The sequence below is a fragment of the Zootoca vivipara genome, chromosome 17, assembly GCF_963506605.1.
Source record: "Zootoca vivipara chromosome 17, rZooViv1.1, whole genome shotgun sequence".
Taxonomy (NCBI): Eukaryota; Metazoa; Chordata; class Lepidosauria; order Squamata; family Lacertidae; genus Zootoca; species Zootoca vivipara.
The window spans coordinates 6,593,067-6,608,956 of record NC_083292.1 but is presented as its reverse complement, the minus strand read 5'-3'; the positions used below and the strand labels follow the sequence as shown (position 1 = coordinate 6,608,956).

The window sequence follows — 15,890 nt, the reverse complement described above, 5'->3', positions numbered from 1 at the left end:
AGGCAGGCTGCTGAAGAAGGCGGGGGGTGTGTGTCTCTCTCTCCTGCTGCAACCAGCTCCCCTCCCCACTGGTCTCTGAGAACCCAAAGAGGGATGAAGAGGATGGAGAAGAGACAGACAAAGCGTCAGAGTCTCAGATTGCTTGGGAAGGACTTGGGGGACGAGGAGACTTAAGAGTGGTGGGAAGGAGGGACCTTCATTCCTTACAGCTGCAAGATCTATTGGGAAGAGTTGCTGTGCTCACTAGGCCTGAGCTGTTTCGTTTTTCGAATAAAAATAAAATTTCGCTGACACCTTGTGAATCATTGCTGACCTGCTCCCGGCACTTGCCCTGATACAAGGACAGAGCGAGGAGACTTTGCCTTCTTGTTACCTTCAGACTGCAGAAATCTCTTCCAGTTGAAAGAAGCGTTGCAGGTGGTCACAATTCCTGATAATAATAAATTAAAAACAAAACAAAAACAAGCAGTCGTGCATTAAATGGTTCATGGAAGTAATCAATGGCAGGCAAGCTTCATCCATGTTAGCGGCATTCCTCCTCCCTTCCAGAAACTATTCAATGTGCTGGGGCTTGTATATAAGAGTTGCGGAACCCGTACCCCTCCAGAGCCTGTTGGACTCCCAACTCCCATCAGCCCTAGCTAACATGGCCAACGGTCAAGGATGATGGCAGCTGCAATCCAGCCGCACTCGGAAGAAGCCATGCTGGCTACCCTTGCCATAGCTACTTTCCCAAATGCGTGAAGGTGGAGATTTCATTGCCACTAAAATCAGAAATGCTACTCCAGCCATTGACAGAGGCATCCTTTAACACCTCCTCTCTTTAGGACACCTTTTATGTGAGCGGCTATTACAGCATCCCCTGGCCTGGACATCCTTTGGAAGCAGAGCTCAGGGGTGGGGAATGCTTTTCAGCCAGAGGGCTGAAACAAACTTTCACCTTTATACAAGGGGCTAGTTTCTACAGTGGAACCTCAACTTGCATACACCTCCTCTCGTGGACGTTCCACGTTGCGTCTGCGGCAAACCCGGAAGTAAACACCAGGTTTGCCATGATTTGCGCATGTGCGGCAGTGCCTGCCGCTGTCTGTGCATGCGCAGAAGTACCAAGTAAATTGGCAAAAATGTATAAATCAAAATCAAATAAGTGTTGGAAATGTAAAGAGAAAGAAGGTTCTTTTTATCAAATGTGGTGGTCTTGTAGCAAGGTTAAAGCTTACTGGGAAATGATGTATAATGAATTGAAAAAGATGTTTCAAAGAACATTTGTAAAACAAAAACAAAAACCTAGAATCTTTCCTTTTGGGAATTATATGGACAGAACTACTCAAACTGTACACCAATTTATTCATGTACGTTACTACAGTGGGAAGAATGTTACTCGCCCAAAAATGGAAAGAAGAATGGATACAAAAACTTATGGAATACACAGAAATGGTGAAACTCACTGGAAAAATAAGAAATCAAGATAACAAACTTTTAATAAAAGAATGGAAATGGTTTATTGAATATTTACAAACAAACTGTAAACAGATAAGGACATTGGTGGATTATTGTAATAACCTGCAGTTTCATAAGAGTATATATTTAAAGTAGATGAATAAATGATCAAATTAAGTTAATTTGGATATGCAGAAAATAGTAAAAATAAATGTAAGGAACTGCAGAAAGAGGGGGAAAGAGGTCAAGTTTTGAAAAGTTAAAATGACTGTAAAATTATTGAAATGTATAAACCTGGAAATCATAAATAATATACATATATATACATAACTAAGAAGAAGATGGCCATGATTCATAAACCCCACCCATGATTCCGTTTTTCTCTGCAGAAATAGGAAACTGAGAACACTTACCTTGAGCCTGAACATATATTTTACTCCTGGCACGAGGCTTAAAAACAGAGGCATGAAGGGAAAGCAAGTTAATTTAACTGAGCGATGCAAAGGTGAGAAAATATTTACAGTACACATATACATACACACGAAATGGTTGTGTTTCAGAAACCACTCTCCCTAAAACACCTGCATAAGGAGATTAAGATTAAGCACTTTAAAATGGTTGCTTTCTTTACCCCCCCCCCCCCCGCAATAGAGATGCTGGCTTCCTGCTCAGAGCATTTTTCAATTGTCAATGTGATGACATCAGATATTGTTAGGAGCATGGCCTTTTCCAGAGTGGCCCCGAGGCTGTGGTGGAGGTTGTTCCGAAGGACTTTTGCTATTTTTCTTATATTTTCCCCACCCATCCTCCAAACATCTGGTGGCTACTTTTAAGAATGTGGGACTACGTTCTACCAAAACAGCAAGAGATCATTTTCATTGGTGATATTTTTCGTATTTTACGGTTGCACATTGATACAATATGTGAACGGCCTGGGGGAGGATTTCACTCTTGAAAGGTGCTATAGATCTTTTGTTTTTAAAGTTAAAAAATTGTGATGGTTTTACCCTTAAAGATGAGGTATAAAATATTCCAATAAAATATAAAGAATAAGCCAACTGGACCTCCAAAACTGTAGCTCGCCATTGGCTTCAGAATGTTGACAATGAAAACTTTGCAGGGGTCACCAGCCTGATGCCCATGGAAATGTGCCCCACAGAGGCCTTCCCTCCACCCAGAGGGTGTCCACCCCCCCCACCCCCCGTGCTAAAATAAGTCTTGAAAGAAGAATTCTGCTGCGGCCAACAAAATAAGTCGAAATGGCTGCTTGGTTGTGTTGTGTATGTGTGTAGAGCGACCAAGACGGCTCCTCTGATTTGCAAATGTGCACACCGGTTAGAAAGGTTTATTGACCCCCTGTATGTGCATCCCAAAGAAGAGAATTTCAAACGGGATTGGCTCTTACTAGAAAGGAGCACCAGAGCGAGGTCAGGAGCAGGTGAGAACGGGAAGCTTGAAAAAGAACTTTACTCGATATTTATGGTCTCCATCAACCAATTTTGAAATTTGACACAGTTACCATGGGCGTACCCAGGATCAAAACTAGGGGGGGGGCAAGGGGAGGGGCCAAGGCACGGAAGGGGAGGGGCCACAAAGTGGGCGGGAATGGCGAACTCGCGCTCCGCCGGGCTGTGCCCCTCCCTAGAAGCAGGGCTGGTGGGCGGAGGCGGAGCCCAGCCCAGCGGAACGCGAGTTCAGCGTTCCCGCCCGCCGCGCCACGCTCCCTGGTTCCCCGCCGCGCTTGGCCTTGCCAGAGGGTGCGACGGGGAGCTGGAGGGAGGGCGCAGCGCGGCGGGCGGGAACGGCGAACTCGCGCTCCGCCGGGCTGTGCCCCTCCCTAAAAGCAGGGCTGGTGGGCGGAGGCGGAGCCCAGCCCAGCGGAGCGAGAGTTCGGCGTTCCCGCCCACCGCGCCACGCTCCCTGGTTCCCCGCCGCGCTTGGCCTTGCCTGAGGGCGCGCCGGGGAGCTGGAGGGAGGGTGCGGCGCGGCGGGAATGGCGAACTCGTGCTCCGCCGGGCTGTGCTCCGCCTCTGCCCACCAGCCCTGCTTCTAGAGTAGGGCAGCTGCCCTAACTTGCCCCGTGGTGGGTACGCCCTTGACAGTTACCAGCCTAGCTCAAAAGCAGCCCTTAAAAAATAAATGCTAACATACCAGCAACATTTCATAGCATAAAATAGCAAGTGTCTGTTGCACAGAGATAGATGGTGTGTGTATGTGTGTGTGGATCCTCTTGGAAGGAGTGGGAGGTGGGGAATAAAACAAGAAGGAATAATGAAGGTTGCAGTTTGATGGGGAGAGGACGGTTGCCAACAAAGGAAGGCGTAATTTGTGTTGAAGGCAGAGAATCATAGAAAAAGAGTGTACTTATCTGGAGTAGGGTTTTTTGACTGTATCAAAATAAATTAAAGCCCTGTCTGTCATTGCTATCAAATACTGTATTTATATGGAAAGCAAATCTGCCTTCTCTAGAGCTCTCTAAACCAAATCCCTCTTCATGTCAGACATGTTTTAGTCACTGCATACAAAAGCCAGTGGACCAGTCAAGAGGCAACCCTAAACCTCAGTTTGATGTTGCGTTCCTGAAGAGCCATATGAGCCTCAGACATGCGTCCTTCCTCTTCTCCACCCCCCCCCAAACCTGGCCCCCACTGCACCACAATTTATGGGCACTCAGAAACACGTTGCTGTTATGCCAGAACCCCAGGCAAGGTATCATCACCCTGGCTTGCTCTAGGTGGCTCATGGGCTCCCTTCCAAGTCTCCAGTTCTACGATTCCAAGTCTACATGGACAGCTCTAGATGGACCTGTGGTCTTCATGGTATTGCTCTGCTCCCAGCAACCAGCAGCAACCATTTTCTCCACCAGGAGCCGCCCATCCATCTGACCAGCATGGCCAACGCCCAAGAATGATGGGAGTTGTAGTCCAGCAACAGCTGAGGGCCACAGAGTCCCCACAAACCCACATTTTAGGGCAACGCTCTGCAGATACGACTGGAAACGCCAGAATTACATACCCAATACACTGCAGCTGCTTCCTTCATTGACTCTGTGAAGGACACTGCAAACCTAGAGGCATAGAGAACAAAGGGAGGTCAAATCAGGACCCAATGTTTTAGACCAGAGCTGTCCAAACTGTTTGTCATGACACGTTAGTGTGTCGGCTGCAGTGTGTAGTTGTGTTGCGCGAACACTTCCCACGCTCCTCCCAAGACTGGAAAGGAGTTAGTTTGACCTCTGGTTTGCTAGTAAAACTGAATTACTGTGTCATGAAATGATGCATATCTAAAAAGTGCTAGATATAGGTAGGTTGGTACCCAGGTGGCGCTGTGGGTTAATCCACAGAGTCTAGGGCTTGCTGATCAGAAGGTCGGCGGTTCGAATCCCTGCAGCGGGGTGAGCTCCCGTTGCTCGGTCCCAGCTCCTGCCCACCTAGCAGTTCGAAAGTACATCAAAGTGCAAGTAGATAAATAGGTACCGCTCCAAGCGGGAAGGTAAACGGCGTTACCGTGCGCTGCTCTGGTTCGCCAGAAGCAGCTTTGTCATGCTGGCCACATGACCCGGAAGCTGTCTGTGGACAAACGCCGGCTCCCTCGGCCTATAGAGCGAGATGAGCGCCGCAACCCCAGAGTCGGACACGACTGGACCTGATGGTCAGGGGCCCCTTTACCTTTTTATAGGTAGGTAGCCGTGTTGGTCTGCCGTAGTCTAAAAAGTGTGTCACTCACCAACATGAGTTTGGAAAGCTCTGTTTTAGAAACTCACACTTGTATACAGACTTCTCTTTTGCCTTCCTCATTCTTTCATATGTTCTTTACCTTCTGCTGGCATTCTCTGTTGACCCTTCTCTTTCTATTTTGCTTGTGCTTTGCATAAGGGCAGGGCAAGGGCCCTAGCTCAGGGACAAAACGCCTGCCTTGCATGCAGAAAGTCCTAGGTTCATTTCCCAATGGCATCTGCAGCTGGGGCTGGGAAAGATTTCCTGCTGGAAACCCTGCCGGTCTGTGCAGGCAATTCTGAGCAAAATGGGCAAATTCAGTATTCTTCCTCTGTTCGTATAAGGTTTGCCTATTGTTTTGAAATAAGCGGAGGCTGTTTGGCCTCAGGCTCTTGTCAGGAGGTTAATTGTCACACTAGACGGCCTATGCTGAAGCCCGACAGCTTTAAAGTTGATCAAAAACCTAGCCAAAGACATGGACTTCCGCTCAAACACCTTGCTCCAATTTCTTTTCAGTGCAAATTGTATTTCCCATCTTTCACGTTCTTGAGTGGGAGGGAAACTGTGGCTCATGGCCTGCCCAGTGATAAGACTGCAAAATTAAAAAATATGCCCTCAAGGAGAATCACCAACATTTAAGAAGAGTTTGATTAAAATAAAATAAAATGGAACAATGGCATGCTCTTTTATGAAGCTGAATGAGCTTCTGCTCCCACCTCCCCACCCTTACAGAATTTGGCGGATTATGTAGCAGGCAAATCACACAGTTCTGCCAGTTAGTTTGTACTGGCACCCCATGCTCAGTTACTGAAAAGGAAAGGGTCATGTCTCACTGGTAGAATATATGCTCTACGTGCAGAAGGTCCCAGGTTTAATCCCCGGCATCTCCAGACAGACTCATGTTGTGAAAGCCTAGAGCGTTGCTGCCAGTCTGTGTAGAAATAGGGCTCAGTCTGGTAACTGCTGAAGCAACTTCAGAGCTCTGCTCTCCTCCAGCTGTGGTTCCCAACCTTTTCAGTACGGTGGCCCAGAAGTCCAAATTTACTAGGTATGGCGAACCATCAATTTATTGTCACACAAATTCTGGACTTTAGGTCTTCAGCAGCCATTGGTTTCATAGGTTTTTACTGCATTTGCCTGCTTTATAACCATTACTCGAGGCACCCACGCATAAATTTACTTAACGCCTCCATTAATGTGGAATTTGTTGAAATACCTACAGTTCTTGCAACATTATCCACCTTTTTTTTAAATGGGAATTTAAGAACACCAATCATGGGATTGTGGGACGTCGCTTCATAAGCTATAAAAATTTATTCCAAAAACATACAGTTATACTAGCAGTGTTAAGATATAATGGCTATGAATATTTTTAATAGTTAGCATTCATGAAAGAAGCCCATTTGGGGAAGTATCACTGGGGTGGCAGAATACAAAAGAGGAGCTTGCTGGATCAGGCCAGTGGCTCATCTAGTTTCCTGGTCTCACAGTGGCCAACTGGATGACTGTGGGAATTGGGAAATGAGCAAGCTGCATTCAAGCACATGAAGACTCTCTCCTCCTGTGGCTTTCAGCAATGGGTATTTAGAAGCATTGCTGTCTCCAAGTGTGGAGGTACCACATACCCATCAAGAAGTAACAGCCATCAATGGGCCTCTCCTCCATGAATAGGTCTAATCCTCTTTTAAAGCCATTCAAGTTGATGGTCATCGCTGCTTCCTGGGGAGCCCGTTCCAGAGTTTAGCCAGGTGCCCCATGAAGAAGGACTTCCTTTTACCTGTCCTAAATCTTCCAAAATTCAGTACACATTTTGCTGACAAGTAGGTCAACGTAGGGGTTAGACCAAGGTTCAGCAACCTTTTTCAGCCATGGGCCGGTCTACTGTCCCTCAGACTATGTGGTGGGCTGGACTATATTTTGAAAAAAAATATGAATGAATTCCTATGCCGCACAAATAACCCAGACATGCATTTTAAATAAAAGCACACATTCCACTCATGCAAAAACACCAGGCAGGCCCCACAAATAACCCAGAGATGCATTTTAAATAAAAGGACACATTCTACTCATGTCAAAACACGCTGATTCCCGGACTGTCCGTGGGCCAGACTGAGAAGGCGATTGGGCCGCATCCAGCCTCCGGGCCTTAGGTTGCCTACCCCTGGGTTAGACGGTTGTCAGATATACTCTCAAAATCATTACGGATACATAGCCTGCTACAGCATTTTGTCCTTACAGCAGCTGAAAACCCCGTCATGCAAAGATATGTGCTACCAAATAGCAGCACAGACATTGTTTCATCAGCAATCTCAGGATACCCTGTGTTAATGGGCTAATTTTAGCAGCACAAAGTCAAAATTCAGAAAACCTTGCTTTAAAAAAATGTATCCTTGAACATCCTATCACATGATAGGAGCGGCATCACTCAAATCCCACTGTTTCTTCAGCTGCAAAGCAGTGGACAGATTTGGGTTAAGCAAACCTCAAATCCCCCTTGGCTTAAATATTAATTAAACCTGGCACCAGATCGGGTGATGGTTCGTCACAAGGGGCTCGTACAGGGAGCTGTTTGTAGTGAGTATTCCGGCTTGCATCTGATGCGCAGGCTACCCAAAACAATCCTCAGTATGACCACCTTGTGATGAACTATTGCTGGGTTTGGCGTCAGAGAATGGTTCCCTAGCGCTAAAACGCCCAGCCTCTTTGGTGCTTGGCTCTAGGTCACAGCACTCTAGGGTTTCAGGTAAGACTCTTTCCCAGCCTACCTGAGCATGTTGTTGGGGGCTGAACATGGGCCTTCTGCATGCCCAACAGAAGCTCAACCATTGAGTTACACCCTTTTCTGTGGTTTTCCTTTTAGCCGGAGCTTGGCGCATGCACCAGTTGAAATCTTGCTCAAGACCAGTACTTGCCGCACAATATCCAGTTGGCAAACCTTGGGGTTCCAACGACAAACAACGCAGATCCCTCAAGAATGAAGCCTATCCAATGCTGCATAAAAGCAGCCAAGGATACAAGGCTTCAAACAAGGTAAAAAAAGACATTCATTTTCTCTTGCCATTTCCAGGGGGCTATCCATTTTAAACTGTCATTTCCTCCCTCTATTTCCCTCTCACTTTGCTCTGCTGCTGCTGCCAGCGTCAAAATTTAGGCGGTAAATTTAGGCTGAGGGAGGGAAGACGCTATGTAAACAACAACATCCTCATAATCAAGAAATATGAATAAGATATCTGAGATGGGGTGGAGGGCGAAGCAGCAGCAACATAGACTGGCTAGATCACTACCCAAGGATCCTCTTTCGCCTAAGAATCTGGCTCTTTCCTCTACCTGGCTTCCTCCAACACTCTCCCCATCACTTTGGCCTTCTCGTCACACTTGGCATCTTCATTGATGTCGGTTCCACCAAAGATGATTCCAAAAGGAATCCCGCTGCCTGCAAAAAGCCCAGAGGTGCAAGGGTTAATTTGATTAAATTTAATTGAGTCGTCCTTCCAATATCTCTTTTATGGCAGGTAAGTTTTGGCAACCATGCAAAAAGTACCCCATGGCTTGCCAACCCAGCAGCCACGGGTGCCATGGCACCCAGAAAGGCCTTCATTGGTGTCCCCCAGATGCCGAGCTTTCACTTTAAAAAAGGGGGTCTGTCGTATCTGCCGGCTGTATGAAACAAAAGATAAAATGGTCGGAAACTGACACATATGAGCCATCAATATAACAAACAATGAACTGTTAAATATTGTGACCACTCCATTAACAATTCCAAAATTAAAGTGCCATTTGCAAATGGTTGAACTTGCAGTGAAGGAGGTTACTAGAGCATCTAGGATAGTTATTGGAGAGAAAAGACGTGATGCTACCATCGAAACAACAATGAACAATCGCTCTAAATTCCCCAAAACAAGGGACAAATAAGGACTTTGCACCAAAATAGACGTTTAGTGTTAGGCATAAAAGCATATTTTTAGCATGATATAAGATGGTGTACATGTACAATGTATAATGTTGCATAATTTTATTAATTACACAAAATGTAAGCATTTAGTACAATTTATACCTAAGTAATTAAGTATAATGTGATGTTTTGACGCAACACATAATATGAGTGCTGTTTTATTGTTTATTGCTTATGTTTACTTGTTTAGTACACCGTTTGCTTAATTGTTCCATATAATTTGTTCAAAACCATTGGTTTTTCATGTAAATTATCAACATGTTTTATCTTAAATAAATAAATATTGCAGAAAATAATAGTATGCAACTATTATTGCTCTACATAAAAATAATTTATGTTTATTAGTTCACAATTTAACATACTGAGAATAAATGAGTCAAATTCCTATGTTTTCATCACGCGTAGTGAGGCAAACTTTCAATCTGTAGGAGCAGGGTCTAAATATTAACCGATTTGTCCCAAATTTGAAATTTGACTATGTTTATACCATACGCCTGATATAAGATCAAGACAGGAAACATTTTCCAAAAAAAGTTTTTTATGACCCACCCTAGTCTCCAGCCCTCTTAGAAAGTAATGAAATAAAATGTGCAGGTACCTTTCTAAGAGATTTCTATGAAATGAGCCAGCCTGATTACTCCTGCCTTTCAGTGCTTTTAGCGAATGAGTTGTTGTTGTTGTTGTTATTCAATATATTTATATCCCACCTTTCTCCCTAGCTGGGATTCAAGGTGGCTTACAATGTTTAAAAGTAGCACTCTTAAAAACAAAGTCATAAAAACAAAAACAAAAACTAGTTTAGTTAAAATTCATCACTATAGGGAAGTTTTTAATGTTTGATGTCTTACTGTGTTTTAATTTGTTGGAAGTTCCCCAGAGTGGCTAGGGTAACCCAGTCAGATGGGCGGCAAATAGGTAAATGATTATCATCATCAAAACACATTTAGAACCAGCAATTAGAATGCCATTTGTCCTGACAGAAGCCAGCGCTCAGCACTGTCTGCCAATCAACCAATGAGCTAAAGTCGGAGCGGAAAGTATGTGTAAAATCTCCATGCACAACTCAAAAGTAAGCCCTACCAGTTTCAACAGGGCTTCCTCCTTAGCAAGCGTGTGTGGGATTGCAGTCAGAGTCAAGCAAGGTTCTCTAGCTGCTGATAGATTCCCTACTCTCGCCATCCAAAACTCAAAAGCTGCATCTCCTCAGATCTGGTCCCTCTGCCACACACCCCTGCCAATTAAAGCAAAATGAGCCACAGCAAGGGACAACACCACTCTTTTCTTGCAACTGATAAAGATGGCAAGGCAATAAGCTTTACATTCTTTTAAGCTCTGGAAGGTGGGGAAACAAATACAGTACAATTAAGTGGGCAGTTTTACACCTCATTAAGCTAACAAATAGCAATGGGATGGTTGCTAATTAGTAACACGGCTGCTTTTAAATTCTCGATAAATGCCTGTTAAAAATAAATCAGAAGGAGGACATGTGATGTATGTTCTAGCTGACCCAGGCTTACCCAATTATTGTATGGTTTCCCCACCCAGTAGGAGGCATCCTATATCACAAAGTTCATTTATTATAATAAAAAAATTCCTTCAGTAGCACCTTAAAGACCAACTAAGTTTTTATTTTGGTATGAGCTTTCATGTGCATGCACACTTCTTCAGATACCATTTATTATATTTATATATCTCAACTTTTCTCAAAGGAGCTCAAGATGGCACACACTCTTCACCCCTCTCTATTTTATTCTTACAAGAACCCTGCGAGGGAGATTAGACTGAGAGAATGTGAATGGCCCCCGAGGTTGCCCAGTGGAGCTTCAAGGCCAAGTGGGGATTCGAACCCTGGTCTCCCATGCCCTAGTCCAACACTCTAGCTGCAATGCCAGTTCATCCTCATACTTTATAACTCTACTAATGGGTAGTGCCTGGGGCTACCAAGGAATTTGTGGAAACCATAAAACATTGCAATTTAAAAATGCATAGACTGATTTGTGAGTTCGGACCCGTTACGCCAAATATTGGGAGATGTCACGCCAAAGTCGCATCTTGATTCAAAATGGCTTCCAGTGTCCAAATGTCGACAAAGACTGCCACCTCCACCTCAAGAAATCTCACGATGACACCCGGGTGTTAGCAACCAATGCTGGAGATGTCTAAATGAGACAGGCTCCTATATCCACATGTGGTGGGGATGTAAACACATCAGGGTGTTCTGGGAGGAAGTTTATAGGGAACTTAAAAAAATAGTGAAATACTCATTCAAGAAAAAACCGGAGATCTTCCTACTAGGCATGCTAGGGGAAGATATCAGGCCACAGGATAGATGTTTGATAAGTTATGACACAGCAGCAGCAAGATTATTAATTGCAAAAGAATGGAAGTCTCAAAAGGTACCAACCAAGGAGGAATGGCAAACCAAAGTAATGAATTATTGCAATTTGGCCAAGAGATATGAGGAAGTAAAGGGAATAAAGAAAGAAGATAGTGCGAAAAATTGGAAATCATTCATGGATTATATTAAGTGCCAGGCGGAAAAACCAAATCTATTACAGGATTGTTAAACGCTCAAATGAAAATATGGCAGAGAGAGAGAAAAAAGAGAAGGGAAAGAAACAAGACATAAAAGGAAAGAAATAGGAAAATAGCATTGAAAGAATGTACAAAAGTGGTAGAAGATTAGTAAAATAAAGGGTATGTTGTAGGAAAAGAAACCAAAAGGTGCAGATACAAACAAGAAGGAAAACTGACAAGACAGTTTAGCGAAGGTTGAGAAGAAGGGGAAGGGGTGGGGGGACGGGGGGAAATCAATTGATGTATTTTAAATGTTGATTAATTGAATGGATATATATGTGTATTTTAAAAAAAAGAAATCTGTAAGAGAGAGGGCTTGCAGAGAGCAGCCCACTCTGCTTACTTCCACCAGATGGGAGAGCAGCAGCAAGTCTGGGAGTTCAAATCAGGAACAGGAAGGGTTAAGACGGGTCCAGGGCTCTGCAGAGTCCTGGTGGCTCAGCTCCAGGTTGGTAGCAGGGAAGCAGGGGAGGAGCTAGCTTCAGCAGGGGCTGGAAAGGAGGGAGGAGAGAGAACGGCACCTCAGGAGCCTGGTTTGGGACCACGGAGGACCCATAGAGCAAGGAGGAGGGGCGTTTGGAGTCTTAAAAGGGGGGTCAGAGCCCACGAGAGGCCATTGTGGGCTTCTGCCCCATGCAGAGCAGACATGATTTGAGACATCTCACCACTGTATATAGCATGCACAATAAAACTATGAAAATCCAGAGGATGTGTGGAGTGCTTACTCGGGAGTAGCCAACACCCCATCTGTGACAGCAAGCCCACAATCTTTTGATGGCTACCCCGAGGGAAGAGGGCTGCAAATGGAGCAGCCGGCATGAAGTTGGCAGCATCTAAAGCAGAAGAGAGAGATGCCGAGGGAGGATTGGCATGAGTTGCCAGCACCCTGCAACTATGGAACGGCTCAAGCACCAGGTAGGCACCCGGGCACAGGGGAAGCCAAGCTTAGTGAACCGAGCAGCTCTGAACACAGCCAAGCCGGGGGAGCGGAGGCTGGACAAGCAGAGAGGACACTCGGGACGGGCCAGCACTTCGTAGGGCGACCCTCAGCACAAGCTGGCTCTAAGACTGAGAGGCATGGTGGCGTGGAAGTGCAGGAGGCTGAGAGGCGAGTCCGGGCAGAGGGGACAGACGGAGGGGAAAGGCAGCGGCCACAAGTTCCCATACAGTCCCGGGGAGGCAGCTGCAGCACAGCACAGCCCCCTCCAGCCAGAGGTGATGCAGAGGGACAAAGCCCGCGCGCGGGTACTTTCAAACGCTGACGCGGGAAAACAGAGGGAAGAGAAAGGCGGGAGATGCCTTTACAATGCACCCAGCCACTGGGTGGAACACTGCCCCCAGAGGAAGGAATGGCGAGAGCAGGCAGGCACAGACACAAGCCTGGATGCCAGATCAGGAGGGGAGGGGCCAGGCAGAGCACCAACAACTGAGCCCTCCTGTAACACCCCACAGCACGACAAAGAGATGGAAGTGAGTCTGCAGCTGCCAAGAGGCCAGACCCAGGAGACAGTCGGGCTTCTCCGCAGGGGCAGCAGCAACGATTTCCTATCGGTGCACTTGGCTAAGCAGGATCAGATTCCCATTTTCCCAAGGGAGCTGCCCATGAGCGTCTTGACCGTAGGCGGCCGGGAATTGCAGGAGGGTGAGGTCACGCAACAGACCCCCTCTCGGAAGATGACAGTGAACAAGCACGCAGAAGTGCTAGCTTTGGACTTAATGGACAATGACCCTGTGGGCAGCCAGCGCCGGGGAGATCTCACCTTTGGAGATGCAGACGGCAAGGAGCACTGCAGGAAAGAAGGAGAATCCTCAGGATCGCACCACATCAGCTCCCCAGGCGGATGGAACGACGCAGAGGCGGGGATGCAGGAAGAGAAACTGAGCCAACTCACCAAAGAGGACACTTTTACCCAGAACATACGGAGGGACTTGAGGGAGAAAAAGGGGGCAGGGGAAGGGCTTGCCGAGAAAGAGGGGTTACTCTTTAGCAATGATGCCCGGTATATGCCCCAGGACTCCCTCAGAGGGAAGATTCTCAGGCAATATCATGACAACCCCACGGAGGGGCATGCAGTACATGTCTTCACGAGGCTCACACCCAGTAAGGCCAGTCTTGGGCGAAACCCCAGAGCCTTCCCAGAGCAGGGGGAGGGGGAGATTGGGGGACCACCTATTGAGGCATGGGGTGAGAGGAGGGAGACAGTACACCAACAACTGGATGGAGACGTGGCAAGGGGCAATGAGGCTTACAAGGAGGGGGCAGACCATCACAGGGGACTGGAGAAGGTCTTCCACGGAGGGGACAGGGTCTGGCTGTGGTCAGAAGGCCTTCCCATGGGGGGAAGGGGGAAGAAGCTGGCACCCAGAAGGCTGGGGCCCTTCAAGGTTCTGACACAGATCAACCCTGTCACCTTCAGGGGGGAAGCACCTACAGCGAGAAAGGTCCATCCCGTGGGTCACAGGTCTTTGCTCTCACACTTTAGGGAAAGCCCAAGGTTCCGAGGACGTGACACACATCCAACACAAGACGCTGACAGGAGGGAGGGGGAAGAAATCACACAAAAGACACTAGACAGAAGGGTGGAGGGAGAAGGCAGCCAAGAGGTTCCAGAAAGAAAGGAAGAGGAGGAGGTCTACAGTGCCACAGCGAGCCCGGGCTCCCGGTGGGGGGAGGGGGGGTTAAAATGTCTGATGGCCAGGCAGGGCACTCCTGCTTCCCAAAACGCGGAGGCAACCACGCACACCATGCAAGGGGAGGACCGCACACTGGAACTGCACGCTCCTTTCTCCCACAGACCCAAACCACCACACGTCAGTAGCACAGGGAACACAGAGGGGGAGGGCGATCCCAGGTGGGGAGCAGGGGAGACGCAGACCCAAGGAGCCCTCCGGGAATCGGAAGCAATTTTCCAGAGGGAGGAGGAGGATGACAACGGAAGGAACTACACGGACCAGCCACCCAGCACCGACGGGGAACAGGATTTTACACACACTACAGAGGAGGAAGACCTGTCAGGCTTCCAGCCCTCTTTACAGACATCAGACCAGGCAAACCAGGCCTCAGAAAGGGGGGGGGGAGCCTGGAGGGGGGGTGGATGTAAGAGAGAGGGCTTGCAGAGAGCAGCCCACTCTGCTTACTTCCACCAGATGGGAGAGCAGCAGCAAGTCTGGGAGTTCAAATCAGGAACAGGAAGGGTTAAGACGGGTCCAGGGCTCTGCAGAGTCCTGGTGGCTCAGCTCCAGGTTGGTAGCAGGGAAGCAGGGGAGGAGCTAGCTTCAGCAGGGGCTGGAAAGGAGGGAGGAGAGAGAACGGCACCTCAGGAGCCTGGTTTGGGACCACGGAGGACCCATAGAGCAAGGAGGAGGGGCGTTTGGAGTCTTAAAAGGGGGGTCAGAGCCCACGAGAGGCCATTGTGGGCTTCTGCCCCATGCAGAGCAGACATGATTTGAGACATCTCACCACTGTATATAGCATGCACAATAAAACTATGAAAATCCAGAGGATGTGTGGAGTGCTTACTCGGGAGTAGCCAACACCCCATCTGTGACAAAATCTCACGATGAGTTTAGCAACAACATACTGAGGTGGCTAAGCCTGTGCCAAAAAAATAAAAATGGGTGCCATCACACCAAAGTCACGTTTTGGTCCACCCTCTTGATTCAAAATGGCGTCTGCCACCATAGTGAAGTTTGCTTTCCCCATCTTGGGACCCCTCATGCCAACTTTGGCAGCTGAAACTATGTCCCCAAATGGAGAGTCACCCCAAAGCAATGTTTTGATCCACCATCTTGATTCAAAATGGCAGTCGGTATCCAAATGTTGATGACAAACAACACTAGCCGGATTGATGGGGGTCTGTCACGCAAGAACATTTGGAGGCCACAAGGTCGGGGAAGGATGGGCTAGGAGACAATTTCTACCAGGTAGAAATATGCAAAAGTTTGTACGAAGATTTTGCTTTTTCCCAAATGGGAAAACAATGGCAGCAACACCTGAAATACAAACAAAACCAGAATCCCCAGTACCTTGCAGAAGTCTGCCTGCTTTATAAAGATGAATGCCCAGAGCTGCCTCGAAGTTCTCAGAGGAGATGAGATTTGAAACTGCCAATGGGGATTTGCAGGAAGAGATATCCACGAGGGTACATGAGTGACCAGCAGCTTCTAGATGATCCCTACAAGCACAGAAGAAAATGGAATAAGAT

General features: G+C 47.2%; 1 protein-coding gene across 3 annotated transcripts in view; it reads right to left on the bottom strand.

Annotated features, from left to right (window-relative positions):
- GLT1D1 (glycosyltransferase 1 domain containing 1) overlaps positions 1 to 15,890 on the bottom strand; it is a 68,116-nt gene that overhangs the window by 50,984 nt on the left and 1,242 nt on the right. For all 3 annotated transcript variants that reach the window (XR_009556943.1, XM_035098452.2, XM_035098453.2), the window contains exons 2-6: positions 15,712 to 15,860; positions 8,484 to 8,589; positions 4,456 to 4,507; positions 1,854 to 1,890; positions 374 to 430 (exon numbers count right to left, since the gene is read on the bottom strand). Coding sequence is in view for 2 of the 3 variants with exons in the window: in XM_035098452.2 (XP_034954343.1) it covers positions 374 to 430; positions 1,854 to 1,890; positions 4,456 to 4,507; positions 8,484 to 8,589; positions 15,712 to 15,860 (401 nt within the window). In the remaining variant the exon portion in view is untranslated. The remainder of the gene's footprint in view (positions 1 to 373; positions 431 to 1,853; positions 1,891 to 4,455; positions 4,508 to 8,483; positions 8,590 to 15,711; positions 15,861 to 15,890) is intronic.